The sequence below is a fragment of the Staurois parvus genome, unplaced genomic scaffold (genome assembly GCF_062004578.1).
Source record: "Staurois parvus isolate SC_StPar_1 unplaced genomic scaffold, SC_StPar_1.0 ptg000437l, whole genome shotgun sequence".
NCBI lineage: Eukaryota > Metazoa > Chordata > Amphibia > Anura > Ranidae > Staurois > Staurois parvus.
Window position 1 is genome coordinate 4,751,052 of NW_028318233.1, and position 16,449 is coordinate 4,767,500.

Genomic DNA, 16,449 nt, shown 5'->3' on the forward strand with positions numbered 1-16,449 from the left:
ACACATATGAAATTTTTAGCATTTTTTTGTGACAGATAGACCTTTATTGTGGTGGTATTTAATCACCTTTGGGTTAATGTTTTCTTAAACCAAAAACCACTGAAAATTTTGAAAAAAAAAAAAGTTTTTTTCTTAGTTTTTGTTATAAAATTTTGTAAATAAGTGATTTTTCTCCTTCACTGATGTGCGCTGATAGGTGGCACTGATGGGCATTGACAGACATCACTGATGGGCACTGAAAGGAAGCACTCATATGGCACTGATAGGCGGCACTGACTGGCACTGTTATGCGGCACTGATAGGCAGCACTGACAGGTGGCACTGAATGGCATTGATAGGTGATACTGAAAGGCAGCTCAGATGGGCACTGATATGTGGCATTGATGTGGCACTGGCAGGTGGCATGGATGAGCACAGAGCTGGCACTGATGAACACTGACAGGTGGCATTGCTGGGGCTACACAGATCAGGGTACACTGATCATCAGTGCTCTGATGATCTGTGTACATGTCCCCTCTGAGGAATGCCGATTACCGGCTCTCCTCACGAGCTGTCAGCGTGACAGCTCGTGAGGAGAGAAATGCCGATAACCAGCATTTCCCTGTTTACATGTGATCAGCTGTGATTGGACACAGCTGATCACATGACCGAGCCAACATCTTTGGCTCTTTCCGTAGATTGGTGATCCGCTGTGTCCTAGGGACACAGCGCACCGCCGATCGCCGCGCGCTCCCGGAGCCACGCATGTGCGGTGAGAATGGGAGGATGTCATATGATGTCCTCCCAGAACGAGAGAACCGCCTTGCGTCTGTCATATTACTATATAGCGGGAGGCGGTTAATATTCTATACTTATGATGCATCCTGCAGAAGCATCATAGACATCAGCTACTCCCAGCCACCTTAGGACTCAGGGGTTAAGATCTTCAATCTTCATGCCCAGGTAAATGCACACTTTTGCTTTTAAATGTTTTAATCTATGGACAATTCCACTTTCTTATTTCTAATGACTTATTCTATGCCCTAGAGATATGAAAGGAAATCTCCAAAAGAGTGAGAAATCTTTTCTTAGCTGTCACAGGAACAGTAATCCCTACCAGAATACCCTCTTGTTCTGGTGACAACTGTAAAATGTGTGATTTCTCATTCAGTCCAGGAAATGAGAGGGCAAATTACCTGGGGAAAAAAAAACAAAATCAACAGTTCTAATCCTTTCTTACCTCATTGAAAACTGAAGTTGATCTGGCAATTCGTACACTTTAAAAATGCACAGAAACTATTTTTTTTTATCTTTAGATGGCTAATGTCCAAGCCTTCGCTTACCTGAGTTGAGTCTGATGAGTCTGATATAGATGAATGAAACCTAAAATTTGTGTTGGAAAAAAAAAAAAAAAAATCAGATTCTATTAAAAAGGAGCTCAAAGCAATGAGCTTCATCTGCAAAATGCAGCTCATTGGGTGGGAGTCTACACACTGCTGGCTTGGCATCAAAGTAGCAAAAATTCTTAAGTCAGCAGCTTTGATACTACAGCCATAAACAGAACCACGCTTCAACACACAAAACCACTTATATTAGAAAGGAATGTCCGATTTGGAAACCATTTAAAGAGTAGCTAAAAGAACACTTTCTTCATATAAAATAGACCTGTGATCATGGCTAAGCACTGCCACCGCATTCAATAATTTGGGGAGGGCCATAAAGGGGATTAATAAAATATACAGTTTCATCTGACCTTTTTAAAACTGCAGGCTAAAATGTGCCAACTCTGCTTTTGTATTATATTGTTATATATGGATTGCATAATTGTGCAGTTTATTGATGAAATTCATGAAATTTGGAATACTGAGTTATAGCAACAACTATATTATCAGCATCTCTAGTACTGAAGGTTCACCAGTTCACATGCTGCCAGTGTGTACAAAAGGTAATTAAGAATATTTATCTGGCAGCACCACTGCCAACTTAACCACTTGCCTACAGGGCACTTACCCTCTTCCTGACCAGGTGAATTTTCAGCTTTGTCACACTTTGAATGACAATCGCGCAGTCATGCAACACTAAACAAATGAAAAAAGACCAAAAATTTTTTGGAAAAAAAAACAAAACGTTTTCTTAGTTTCTATTATAACATTTTGCAAACTGGTCATTTTTCTCCTTCATGTGTGTTGATGTGGAGGCACTAATGAGGCTGAACTGATGAACCCCGATTGGCATTGAAAGGCAGCACTGATGGGCACTGTTGGGGTTATCGGCAGTACTTTCCTCATGTTGTCACATTTGCTGTAGTGATGTTTGCTTCAGTAAGTAATACATAATAACTTGTCAGACCAGATCCACTTCTCTTTCTTGCAAGTACAGTTGTTGCTATCTATATACATATACTTTTGTAGCAATATTGGGTGTCCCTTGTTTAACAACTTGCCCTTTGGAAGGCTTTACCCCATTCATGACCAGGCCATTTTTTACTATAGGCAATGCCCTACTCTGACAATTGCGTGGTCATGCAACGCTACACACACACAGCCTTCTTTTGGTGGTATTTCATCACCACTGGGTTTTTATTATATAAACGAAAAAAGACCAAAAAATTTTGAAAAAAAAAAAAAAAAAAAAAAAAGGATTTATGGTTTTTACTTTCTGCTATAAAACAAATTCAATAAAAATTAAAAAAATATATAATTTCTTCATAATTTTTATCCAAAATGTACTCTACTACGTCTTTGGTAAAAAAAAAAAAAATCCCAATAAGTGTATATTTGATTTGCGTGAAAGTTGTGTCTGCAAACTGATATATATATATATATATATATATATACACACACACACAGTTAGGTCCATATATATTTAGACACAGGCACAATTTTTGTTTTTTTCAGGTATTTACCAAAACCTATTCAAGCTAGAGTTATATATGGGCTGAAAGTGCACACTCTCAGGTTTTATTTGAGGGTATGTACATCCAAATTGGAGGAAGGGTTTAGGAATTACAGCTGTTAAGAGTAGCCATCTCCCCTTTTTCAAGTTACCAAAAGTAATTGGACAATTGAATATAATCATAAATAAAATGTTAATTTTTAATATTTTGTTGAGAATCCTTTACTGGCAATGACTGTAAAGGACCATTGCCCTAAAACCACCCTTCACTTCTTTTTTATAACAGGAAGTGATGGTGAATTGCCCGAAGAAGGAAGCAGGGAAGTCAATTTAAAGTAGCATGGAGATATGTTATAACTTCCTGCTCCATGACAACCACACCCGCATTTCTTGCATGGGGGTCACAAGGATGGGAAATGAAGGAAAAATTTTAAATTGGTTCACAGACCAAATTAACAAATTGGCAAAAAGTCTCTCTTCCCTATTCTATTCAGAACAAATATCCAAAATTGTCTAGAACTCAGCTTTAAACTGCAACTGTTACCTATTATAAACAAACAACATGACACTTAGTAAAAGTTTCAGCTTCCAAGTTTTATTTACATCGGAAGTGTTCATCTAGTGGTTTCAAATGAAGGCTAAGTCCCTTCTATGTACATGTTCTATATACAGGTTTATACTTGAAAAGTAAGAAAACTGTACAATAGCCACAAAAAATTAGAAATACTTTGAATGACATAAAAGAAATACATAAATTATATGTAACATTCGAGTTTACACATGTATTTCATAAGAGTTTTAGAGCAGCAACAAGAACGGGAAAGGGTGAGCCAGTCTGGTCTCAGTCCTCTATGGTTTCATTGCTGTCCAGGCCTGGTAACACATTAAACAATTTACATTTGTATCCTTATTTCACACACAACTGAGGGTGGGGATACAAAAACAAATTACAAGTAAGCAATGCACTTACACAAGATACTAATAAAAATGTGGCTGCTTAGATAGGAAGGTGAATCAGAAAATCAAATAGTTTAAAGTAGAACTATAGGTAAAACTTTTTTTCATTTTAGTAGAGTAAGGGAAGATTGTTTCCACCATCTGTGTCCCATTGCGGAGATTTCCCTTCACTTCCTGTCCCTTTGCCAAACAGGAAGTAAAAAAAAATTAAGAGAATTCATTGAGGACCCCCAGGTCACCAGAACTAGTGTGCCCATTGGAAGATTTTCTCTCTATTACTTTTCTGGGGACAACCCAAAATTTGGTGTTTTCTTTACTTTCACTTTTGGTGATAATGATAAACAGGACAAATAGAGAGTGTGAATCTCCCTAACAGGGGCACAGACAACAATAAAAACTGACCAGTGTTCATACCCTCTCCATTCTATCTAAAACTAAAATCAAAGCTTTGCCTTTAGTTATACGTTAAAGGAAAAGTATAGGTAAAAATAAGTGGCTTCTGCTTAAAAAAGGGGAACATTTAACCAAGATTACTGTAAGATGTACCTGCAGTCTATGAGAGACCAAAGCTAAGCACCAAGTTAAGTGAATGGCCTGGCTCCCATAGCACTATAATGCCTTGAGAACTGTGTGTTCTGAATTTACTCTTCTAAATGTGAGCATGTAAAATTCTGTATTTTTTTAATGCCCCCTCTTAAGCTGCAATAGGCAGCAGATAGGGGTGTTTACATGCTGCGGTTGCGATGCTTCATGCCCTTGGCAAAATATCTCGGACATGTAGCAATTGATGGGTGGCCCACCAAACCCGAAACATGGAGGCAAAATGGGGAGGCACTGTAAACAAGTGCAGTGCATGCGGTTGTCGCATGTTTGTTAGCAAAAATTGGGTTAAAACATGTGACATTTCCTCACCGCCCATCAATCACCTCTGAAGCACGATCTGAACGTGGATCAGGCTTTAGAGGAGGTAGATTTAGATACACATCTAAACTTACCCTTATGGTGCATGAGTCAGTACTCAGTGGCACTTTGGTGACTAATAGATTGCAAATTAAGAATTTACAAAACAGTCACAGGAACACTCTGCAGCATATGTGTACCACAGACTGAACATATGCATCTGATATTTCATGTGGTATTATAAACTGCAGGACCCTTGTATCAATAAGATTTTCACTTTTTGGGGAACTAAAATGTTTCCTCGACCAGTAGATGTTCACTGAGTATTATGTATCTGGCTGGAGGTCCTGTAAAGCCAGAACTGCATTTGAAATCTGGAACAGAAATACAAAGCCTTGGTAAGATCAAGCAGTTGTCAGCACATCTGCAGGTCTTATGTGAGCTTAATATTATTACAGTGAACTTGTGATTTCAGTTTTAGCTGAAAATTCTTCAAAACAATTGAGATAGCAATATGCTATAAAAGCCACTTCAACTTTACCAATAGCTTTCCATTACAAATTGCTTTAAATCGGCAAAATTACCTGCCTGCGTCCTTTGCTCTTAAACAGTGGTCTGCCAGATGGAACACGTTACAGACCATATAAAACAATTAACATTCTAGGGGTAAAATACACATTAGAAAAAAACCCGCCTGGATATTCAATATTGCACATCATAATACCACTATTGGAGTTTCAGCCAACTCTCACTCCACCGAACATATTGTATTAAAAGAGTTATACATACAAATAGTAAGAATATATTTTTAAAACTGAAAGCACTTTATTTAAAAGCAGACAATTAATTAAAAAAACCCAGAATGTTTGGTTACTGTTAGTAAGCAGTCATACAGGATCTTGAGAAATCACAAAGCATGGATTGAATATTAATGTAAGTAAATGAAAGCAATACGGAATGCTGGGATTCACATTTACTGTTCACGTCTGCCATATTATCATGGCACCTCTGACTCTGAATTCTCTCTAACCTGTGGCAGTCATTAATCTGAATGTTAACATACCCTGCCACGGATTGCCTCTGTTACCAGAAATGTACTGTAGCAGCATTTTGTAGTCTGTGGATGACACATGAACCCATGTCTTAAAGAATTAAGTATAAGGCAATACTTAAATCCTTAAAGTGTTACTAAACCCACAACAGTAAAATCTGTCTGTATATACAGTAAAGCATGCTTGTTATACTCACTGTGGGACCTAAGGGGTTAATCCTTCGCATTGTGTAAAAAGGATGTTTGATCCTCTCTTCTCTGATCCTCCCCTTCTTCCAGTGTCTCCTAAATATCTCCAGATAGAACAGAGGCTCGGGCGGGGGGCTGCACATGCTCAGTTTGGTGTGTATTGCCAGAGAGGGTTTTTTTTTTTCTTGGGAGAGTGCATGTGATCAGCACAGGGCCAATTTGCACTCTCCAGACTGAGGTCAGTGGTCCTGCATCCTCCTACAGGAAAATGAAAACTCCTCCTACAAACTGTAACCAATGCTTTTTAGGACACTTATAGAAGTCACAAGATTGCTCTAGCTGCTGATGAGAAAAGGTATTAAGCAGTTTATATTTACTACAATAATTGCACTTCCATGTTCTGTGTACTGTGGGAGACCAGATATAGTGAATGCAGGATCCTGGGTTTAGTAACACTTTAAATACTTTAAGCAATTTTCCAATTACTCAGTTGTATTAACTGTTCTATAGCCAACTCAGGAATAAGAAGCAGCAGCTGTAGTACCTGTGCATGTAACCAACCTGGAACCATAAATACAAACAATGTAGTGTATACATGTGAGTATGTCAGACATTGGACTTGAACATGAAAGATGCTTTCTTTGTATAAAATTCAGAACACAAGCACAGGCAATTGGTGATTGCCAAGTGTTGTACGGAAACGTTTAACAGCTAGATCAGTGATGGTAAAGAGCGGGAACGAGAGTGGGGGTGGGTGGCTTAGTTGGGAATATAACCTGTTGCAAGTGATTGCACTTAAGCTAGCCAATTCTAAACATTTCTCCCAAAGCATTGATAATATAAGCCAAGCTCAAGGTCCACCATGCTCTTGCCGACTTTCCGCTTGTCTTAGGTTTGTTCACACTGTGTCTGTTGAGCTGCATTTTACTACACATGTAACATGTAAAGAGGGCACCTAAAACATTTTCTATACGCCCTTTTTACACCATAAATGTGCAGAAAAACACAGCTCAACAGGCATGGTGGAAACAAACCCGAATGACAAAGGCATAAATTATTTGCTTTTTAAAGGCATAAATTATGTTTTAACAACATTAAATATCAAAATAGAGAAATTAAAAGTTATTACTGGCAAGATATAAAGGTATAAACTCATCCACTCTGAAGATCTTTCTGTATACAGTAATACATAGCACCAGTTTCTCAATTTATCTGATTAGAAAAAGTGAAAGGGAGAAGCTGAATGATTGTTACGAGCAACATTGAAATTTTCATATAACTCTTTGAAATCTTATATACTATGTCTGAGCTGGACAAATCCAGTCTGCCATGTTGTCTACAAAATACCGTGGTTACTAGGATCTCCTGCCCAGAGCCAGTAGGCACAGCAGTGGTAAGGGAGGAGGAATCCAATACAACCCTGGCAAGTAGACACTTAGCTCTGTGCTGCTCAGCTCAGGCACATTTTATGTGATCCCTCATAAGCACACTTTTCAATCAAAATCCACCAAGTGTAAATGTATCTAGATACTTTGCATCAAACCTACATTGTTGATGGCTCCTAGATTTTGTAATTATTTGTACATGCCTATATTGATTAGCAGGCATAGTATGTTTAAATGAATATAACAAAAATGCCATGATAAGAATGCTAGCCCTATGTTTTTTATGTGCTGGATAGACTGGGGAAAATTATAGATCACCGGACTTTATTACCATCCCCACTCAAAACTCTTTTTGAGCCAAGAATTGCAGCCTTACAGCCCATCTGTGTCCCAATCGGAGTTATTTTCCCTGATTTACTATCCCAGGAAAAAGTCAATGGAACAAGAAGCAAGGGGGAAATTCCCCAATACAGAAACAGTATAAAAAGGTTACAACCAATTTAATGTTTTTATTGCTCCTTTTGTTCCCACTGGGGAGGTTTCCTACAATTTTCTGTGTTGAAGACACAATAAAAGTAAGGAGAACAGGCACACAAACAAGAAAAACCTGACAAAAATTAAAATCCTCCCACACGTTAAGACTACATAGGGATTCATCCCTTTGCACTTAACAGCTGAACAGAGCAAAGTCAATAATTTGTTATCCATGAACACTGTAGTGAAAATCTGGACTATACCTTGTTACCTAAATACTGGCAGAGTAAAGAGTACTTTGTTGTTGTTGTTTCTGTTGCAGAACTATTATTCAGCTATAACATAAATTAAACAATAGTGGTATAACAGGAACATAATAAGCAGCCATCAGATCCCCTTCCATGACACTGAAGATGGAACTCCAAAACAAAGCAAAAGCATAGAAAGATGTTTATCTGGACTTTTGAGGTGCAATCACCTAGTTGTAAACACATATTCAAGTTATAGGCTCACAAGCTTCAAATTAATTTTTTCCCCCTATATTTCTAAGACCGTTCTACACAAAATATGGATGTGTGTTTATTGCTAGATTAATGCAACTTTAAAATCTCAACAAACACTTTTTGTCTATAGGCTAAGCATGTTGGGATGATGGTACACCCCATGAGATTTCATGGATACAATGCATGATATTTTACTTCTATTTATTACAAAGCAAAAACATATTTCACTGTGATTGGTTTCAACAAGAACTGGGCTGTTGTAGCTGTTTGGGATGAGGAAATTCAAATGGGCGTGGGTGGGGGGATGCTGCATAATTCTTCCACAAGAAAAAACCCAAAATGCATCCAATGTTATTTTTTTGTTTTAGCAAGTGATAGGCAATTCTCCCTGACTTCTTGTTTCTTCATGAGGTGAAATTTCCCAATCAGCTGTTTCTACCCTGTTACTTATTCACAGATTCAAGCTTCCACATTCTTCAAAATAATAAACTAATGAAAGGTGAATGAAGAATGGGGCCCCCTGGGGTAATTGTGGCAGGTGAGCAGAACTGGAAACCCAACTGTAATCCCATTGTCAAAGTTCTCAATAAATATAAAAAGCCTGTGAGTAATACAATCCAAGGAGCATCAAAACGTAAGACTATCAATACTGAGCTTTTCTTCACTAGCGCAAAATATGTTCAATTCTAGTTCCAAAGACATTGCTTGGGACATTTCTTCAGCAAGCTTCTTACTCATTACTGTGAAGTGTCATAGCTCAAGTCACAATATTTCTCACAGGAAAAGTGGGGCAAAATTTATGTAAAACTGCAGACAGTTCTCAGGAAATCTGTGCTGGACAGCAACTATACACTGCAATTCAGCTGTAGTGTTAAAAATACAGTAGGTTTTGGGGTTTTTAGGTTTTACATGATAGGCCTGCTTTACTGTGATAAAAGCTATCTAAATTATTCAGAGATAAAGAGAAACTGGAGTGGTTACTGGATCTTCAATCTGCTTGGCAAGAGTGCCATGCTTTAGTAATTATAGTCTTGGCTGCTTTCACTGTGCTGCTGTTCATTGGTATTCTTGTCGCTGGTCAGTTACTAAACTGGTGTTCTTAGTGTAGCATACGCACCATAGAAACACTGCCATCATTCCATTGCAGCCGTTACCTACCCTGCACAAAATCTCCAACATGTATTTGGTCCTCTGTGCACTTGAACCCATGTGGATCTAGCGTCTATGAGTACCACACAGTTTGGTTCAGACTGCAGTTTGACTGATGCTTGCTAGATAATTTTGCACTTTCACTAAAAGGAAAAATAAAAAAGTGCATCTGGTTTTAAAAACATCACTTAGTGTACCAAGTAAAAGTTCTGTTACAAAGATTTATTGCATTAAATATATTTTGTATATTAAATATGATCCTTGTAGCTGGAAAAAAAACTGCATTTGTTGTCCTCCAAAAACCAAATGCAAATATCTGTGTTTTCATTTTAATACTGACAAGAAAATGTTATTTTCCAAAGCCACTGTAGTCAATGTGCAATTTCCTGGGGATCCACAGATCATTCTTATCCGTAGTGGTTTACAATACTAAGATACACGTGTCCTTCTGTTCGTTGGAGTGGTTTCATGTAGTCAGAAAGCTCTTAGGTGTTTAGGTTTTTGATGCAGGGCTATTCTTTTCACCCTCCTTGTAATCCTTCATTAATGACGCAAATACCTAAAAGACAAGAAGCAGAAAATTCATTCATTATTGCACCAATTCAATTTCAGCACATGCCTTCCATAGCTTTTCTTAGAGGTGTGACTGGCTTTTTCTATATGGCAGTGTTGAAGCTCTTCACACAAGAGCCCAATAGGTTTGAGATCTAGCGATTTGGATTCTTCACTAAATAGGTTTTGCATAGCTTAGAAGTATGCTTCAGATCGTTGTCTTGCTGCCTGATGAATTTATACCAAACACCAACCGCAGGGTATGGCATCACATAAGTGGTAATATTTCTAGTTCACTAATCCTTGCAGTCTGTGTAGTCTACTACATTAACAGCACCATAGCAGCCTTATACAGTTACATTTCTACTACATGTGTCTCGCATATGTACGCTTCCATGATCCAAATAACTAAAACTTTAGAGTCAAGAACCAGCAATACTCTTTTTCATTTAAACACTAATCATTTGCTAATTTTTACAAGAACTATGATTAATTTGCATACGTTGTCATATTTATATTTGATACATTACTTCAATAAAACTTTTTTTTATATTAGCTGACAAGTACACAAAAATGAAAAAAAAAAACTTTTGACTTATCTTGGATTCCTTATCTTGGAGTCCAGTACAAGTTACAGGACTTATATTCTTAGAACATTAGTTATATGCTGCTACCTTCAGGTGAATGGACATTGTCAAAAGAAAAAAAAAACGAAAAAAAAAACAAAACTTTGCTAGGGCTGCCCCAGAGCATACTCATATAACCCCTCCCACTCCGAGAGGCTGATCAGGACAAGGAGGGGAGGGATCCATGTCCTGTACTGTACTCCAAGGAAGTTGCATGTGATTCAGAATTCCTATTTTCTTAATCACACAGTACAGGACTTCTTACATCATGGGACACCCCCAGACACAAACTGAGAAGTAGGCAACAACATAGGAACAGAGAACTGGGTTTAAACCTCCTGAACAAAATAGATTTAACCGCATTACAGCAGAGGTTTGCATCAGCTGAAGCCTGAATGTCTACCTGGTAGAACTTGGAAAATGTGTGAACAGAGGACCAGTTAGTGGCCTTGCAAATATGGGACACAGATGCTTGATGCTGATAAATTCCAGGAGACAACAATGACCCTGGTGCAATAGGCTCTGATGGGAAAGGGAGAAATGTTTTCTTTAAAAGCACAGGACCTAAAAATGAGCCATCTGATCCACTAGGAAATGGCTGAGCAGGAAAGCAGGGTGTCCTCTTCGAAGACCTCCAGATAAGAATGAAAAAGTACAACATCTTGCAAACAAAAAAAAAAAAAAAAAAAAAAAAAAAAAAAAAGACCAAGCTGCCAAGTAGACTCGCAGCCTCACACAGTAAAAATCAATTTGCTTGTCATGTTTTGGGGCACAAAAAAGAGGGATGGTAGGACGAAGTCCTCAATGAGGGGGAAAGAGTAGACTGCCTATGGTTAAAATGATGGTTTTAGTTTTAAAACCACCGTATCATTGTGAAACAAGAAAACATTCTTTACAAGACAGCTGCTAACTCAGAAGCATGCCTGACAGATGTGATGGCAAAGGAGGCACCTTTAAAAGTGAGGTCTTCCAACACAATGTCTCTAAACTGTTCAAAGAGGGTCTCTGAAGAGCAGAGAACACCAGGTTGAGATCCTAAGGTAACACAAGAAGCTGCACTGAGGGAATTATATGATCAACCTCCAGTTGAAATATTTTGATAAGGGATTGCAAGGCAAGAGGTTTCTGGAAAAAGGATGGATAAGTCAGAAACCTGTCCCTTGATGGCACTCAGGATCAGATGCTGGTTAAGACTAGAATGAAGAAAGGCCAAAATACAAGTGAAAGACTATTTCCTAGGACAAGGTCTTCTGACTTTGCACTATGCAAAGAAGAACCTCAATGTGTGATGGTAAATCTTGAAGGAATTGGATATTTTTGCTCTGAGTAAGGTGGGAATAACAGAGTTAGACAAACGCATATCCTTCAGGACTGGATTTCAACAGCTATGCTTTAAAAAAGCCAATGACTGAGGAGAACAGGGGGCCATGGGCCAGTAGGTCTGGTCCGTTTGAAAGAGGTCAAGCTTTATCCACTAAAAGTCTGAGTACGTCTTTGTACCACATTCTTCTGGGCCAATGTGTTGCAATGATGATCACTGGACCTTTTTCCTCTCTTTTGCACAGCAATTGAAGCTGGATCTTCATCAGAAGGAAGACAAAAAAAAAAAAAAGTTAGAAATGAGTCCAAGGAATTGTCAGAGCATCTACTATAAAGGCTAGAGGCTCCCTGGCCTTGGTTACAAAACGTGTTTGGCTTGTTTTTAAACCCGGAGGCCAGAATGTGCTTTTGAAAGATATTTTGGTGCAGAGACCACTCTCCTAGGTCTAGGCATTGACAGCTTAGGAAGTCCGCCTACCAAATGTCTACTCCCAGAATGTGGACAGCCAAGAGAGATGAAATGAAAGTTTCTGCTCATTGAAGTATTTAACTTGTCTCTTTTAGGGCTGCTGAGCTTCTGATGCCCCTTTGATGATTTACTAAGACCAATGGACAGTCATGAAGTTATAAACTTTGCTCCAACCTTTAAGGCTTGGATCTGTCATTACCATTTTCCCAGTCCTGTGAAGGAAAGACTTGCCCAATTCCAGGGCAGAACTGAAGATCCACCACACCAGGAGGATCTTTGTTTTGCTAGATAGAAGTGTTGGGTGATCAAGGGATTGGATCTTCTTACTCCAAGTCTTGAAAAACTCTAGAGTGAAACCGGGCAAAGGAAATTACTTTGAAGGAGACCACCATGAGTCCCAGAAGCCTTAGGCAGGAGTGAATTGAGGGGTGTCTTTGTGACATGAGGGTCCGAGAGATGGAACTAAAGGAGCCAATGTTCTCCTCAGTGAAGAAGAATATGGTTTGGGCTATGTTCAAAAGGGTGAGAGGGCTCACAAGCAGACTTGGAAAGTTAATTCTTCAGCCAAAAAAGGTTTGAAGGAACTGAATGGTTCTTTCTATGTTGGCAGACAAGGTCCTGGGCTTAGGAGTCTTTCAGTAGAGGGTCTTCTATTTAAAGCAACCTGTGAAATAAATGCCCTAAGTTTGTAGAAGAATCAAAAAAGGGCAAACACTTGAGGTGCATCGGAGAGCCTGAAAGGCAGCACCACAAACTGGATGTGCTGGTCTTTCACAGAAAAATGCAGGAAGTGATGGTGTGGAGGGAATATGGCTAAATGGAGATAGGCATCTTGTATTTCTACTGATGCAAGACAATTCCTTTTGTCTGAGGGAAGAAATGAAAAATCACATAGGTTCCACCCAGAATTGGTTTTGAGGTTGACATCTGGAAGGAAGCACCCCTTTCTCTGAATAGAGGTAAAAGCTTTAGAGCCTTAGGTTTCTTCTTAATGGGTAGGAGTATCTTTCCGACAATTATTTTCTTAATTTGTTAAAATGATTTCCCAATGAGGTGAATACCATCAAATGGCAAGCATAAAAGATGCTTCTTACAAGCAAGTTGAGCAGAACAAGCTTTTAGCCACAAATTCCTGCATATATGCACAGAAATAAAGAGAATCTTGAGACTTGATGAATTACATTCCGGAGAGCATCAGCACAACAACAATGGCTGAAAGCATCAGCTGTATTTGTCCTAAGAGAGCAGGGTCTTCAAGGTATGTTCCTAATCTTCGTTTACGTGTCTCAACCAGTTGGTATACTCTGGCAAATAGACACATGAAAGCAATTGTCAATGGCTAGACCTGCTAGAGCAAATAAAGCCTTTGAAAGAAAAGTATGGTCTAAAAAAAAAAAAAAAAAAAAAAAAAAAAAAAGTAAAAAAAGAATAAAAAAAGAAGGATTTATGTTCTCCTAGGTCAGTGTTTCTCAACTCCAGTCCTCATGGACCCCTAACAGGTCATGTTTTCAGGATTTCCCTCAGATGAAACAGCTGTGGTAATTACTAAGGCAGTGAAACTGATCAAATCACCTGTGCAAAATAATGGAAATCCTGAAAACATGACCTGTTGGGGGTCCATGAGGACTGGAATTGAGAAACACTGTCCTAGGTGGATGCAGCATCGATCAAATGCTGCATCTATCACAACTGGCTCTCCGCACCACTCACTTCTCCCACTCCGCTCTGAGCAGGGAGCCATGGCTGTCAGTCTCCAGCTCTTTGTTCCGCCTCTCCAACGCACACTGGAGCGCTGGGCTTTGGAGAGGGCGGAAGGGGCTGGAGCTGGCTCTCAGCGGATTGCTGAGAAGCAAAGCCAGGCTCCGCTCCATGCTTCCCGGGTGCATCCCGACCATATGGTTGGGATCTTTCCAGACCCTGGACCAGCTGAGTGACATCCGCTGACCGAGGACTTTAGCTTGCTGTCGTCTGAAAATGGGTTACACGAGTGCAGAAGGAACTGCACTCCAGTGACCTACAGGAGAAGTACAGCCAAAATAGCTTTGGCTATACTTCTCCAGGGATTTTGTTGATAGGCTGTTTAAAACCCTCTTAATGAAGAATGGAACATCCTTAATAGTAACTGTAAGGCATTTTTTTCTTTTTGAGAACTGGCAAGATCCACTATTGGAATAGACCATTTCTTTTTAAATCCCTTTTCCATGGGATAAATATCAGAAAAAAGCTTAGGAGGCTAAACCTTCTCAGGGCCGATTCAGCCCCTATAAAGTGCACAATTTGTGCGTGTATATGAAAAGTCTTTTTAGACTTAGCTAATCTCTTAGTACCCATAGGGGTCTGTTTAGATTGTGGCAAATCAGGTGCTGTTATGTAAAGACTAGAGTGCATTGCATCAATTAATGTATAGAAAACATCTGGCACAAGTCCATAGCTTGTACCCCTTTAAAGTGGTATTAAACCCAAAACAAAAATCTAATATATTGCAGCTTATCAATCATTAGCTGCATTTGTTTTCCTTCAATTTTTCTCCTCTGTTTTCACCTGCTGATATGGCCAGTAGCATGCACCTTGTATTAAGGTGCCTACGCACTGGATGAAGGTGCAACAGAGACACCTGTGGATCGCAGAATTTTTAATGAGGGGACAGGAGTGTTAGTTGTGCTAGCAGATTTAGATACACTAAACAATTTGAAGCCAAATTCCAGCTGACAATTTATAAGCAGTTATAACAGTTTTGTCTTTTAGGATAAAGGTTTTACATAAATAAAAGCTGATTATTGTGAGGACTCTGTCATACTAAATGGTTTGTCTCAACCCTCTAACTCAGCAATGGGCAAACTACGGCCCACGGGCCGTATACGGCCCGGCGGACCTTTTGCTCCGGCCCGCGGAGCTAGGCTCCCGCTAGGCTCCTCTCACAGTCCACCCTGAAGACCGGTGTAGCATGAAAATCTGTCTCCTATGAGGATCTGTCCCCCTCGACGTATCTGCGCATGTGCCGGAGATCGCCGATCGGCTGCTAATGCCTGAAACTGGCACATGCGCAGATACGTCGAGGGGGACAGATCCTCATAGGAGACAGATTTTCATGCTACACCGGAACGGCGCGGGAACACGGCGAGAGGAACGTGCGGAGCAAAGGTAAGTGAATTGACACAGGGGGGACTTGGGGACTTAATATGGGGGATGAATTACTATGGGGGATGAATTACTATGAGGGATGCATTACTATATGGGGGATGAATTACTATATGGGGGATGAATTACTATATGGGGGATGAATTACTATATGGGGGATGAATTACTATGCTTACTATGGGGGAATATTACTATACTTACTATGGATGACACATACACATCATTCATCTACTCTTGGTCCGGCCCTCGGGTCCAATATATGAACCCATTGCGGCCCTCAAGTCAAAAAGTTTGCCCACCCCTGCTCTAACTGCTACATTATTATTATGACACACACCCCTCACATTTTTGTAAATATTTTATTTTATCTTTTCATGTGACAACACTGAAGAAATGACACTTTGCTACAATGTAAAGTAGTGAGTGTACAGCTTGTATAACAGTGTAAATTTGCTGTCCTCTAAAAATAACTCAGCCATTAATGCCTAAACTGCTGGCAACAAAATTGAGTACATCCCTAAGTGAAAATGTAAAAATTGGGCCCAAAGTGTCAATATTTTGTGTGGCCACCATTTTCCAGCACTGCCTTAACCCCAGTGGTTGTCTTGGAGGTGTGTTTGGGGTCGTTATGTTGCAATACTGCCCTGCGGCCCAGTCTCCGAAGGGAGGGAATCATGCTCTGCTTCAGTATTTCACAGTACATGTTGGAATTCATGGTTACCTCAATGAACTGTAGCTCCCCAGTGCCGGTAGCACTCATGCAGCCCCAGACCATGACACTCCCACCACCATGCTTCACTGTGGGCAAGACACTTGTCTTTGTACTCCTCACCTGGTTCCCGTCACACACGCTTGACACCAT

General features: G+C 39.6%; 1 protein-coding gene across 2 annotated transcripts in view; it reads right to left on the bottom strand.

The window, feature by feature from the left end:
• Positions 1–3,447: 3,447 nt before the first annotated feature.
• The window catches only part of TBC1D12 (TBC1 domain family member 12), a 168,690-nt gene continuing 155,688 nt past the window's right edge, over positions 3,448–16,449 (bottom strand). For both annotated transcript variants that reach the window (XM_089687782.1, XM_089687783.1), the window contains one exon: positions 3,448–10,041. In XM_089687782.1, coding sequence (XP_089543908.1) covers positions 9,976–10,041 — 66 coding nt within the window. In that variant the 3' untranslated portion in view covers positions 3,448–9,975. The remainder of the gene's footprint in view (positions 10,042–16,449) is intronic.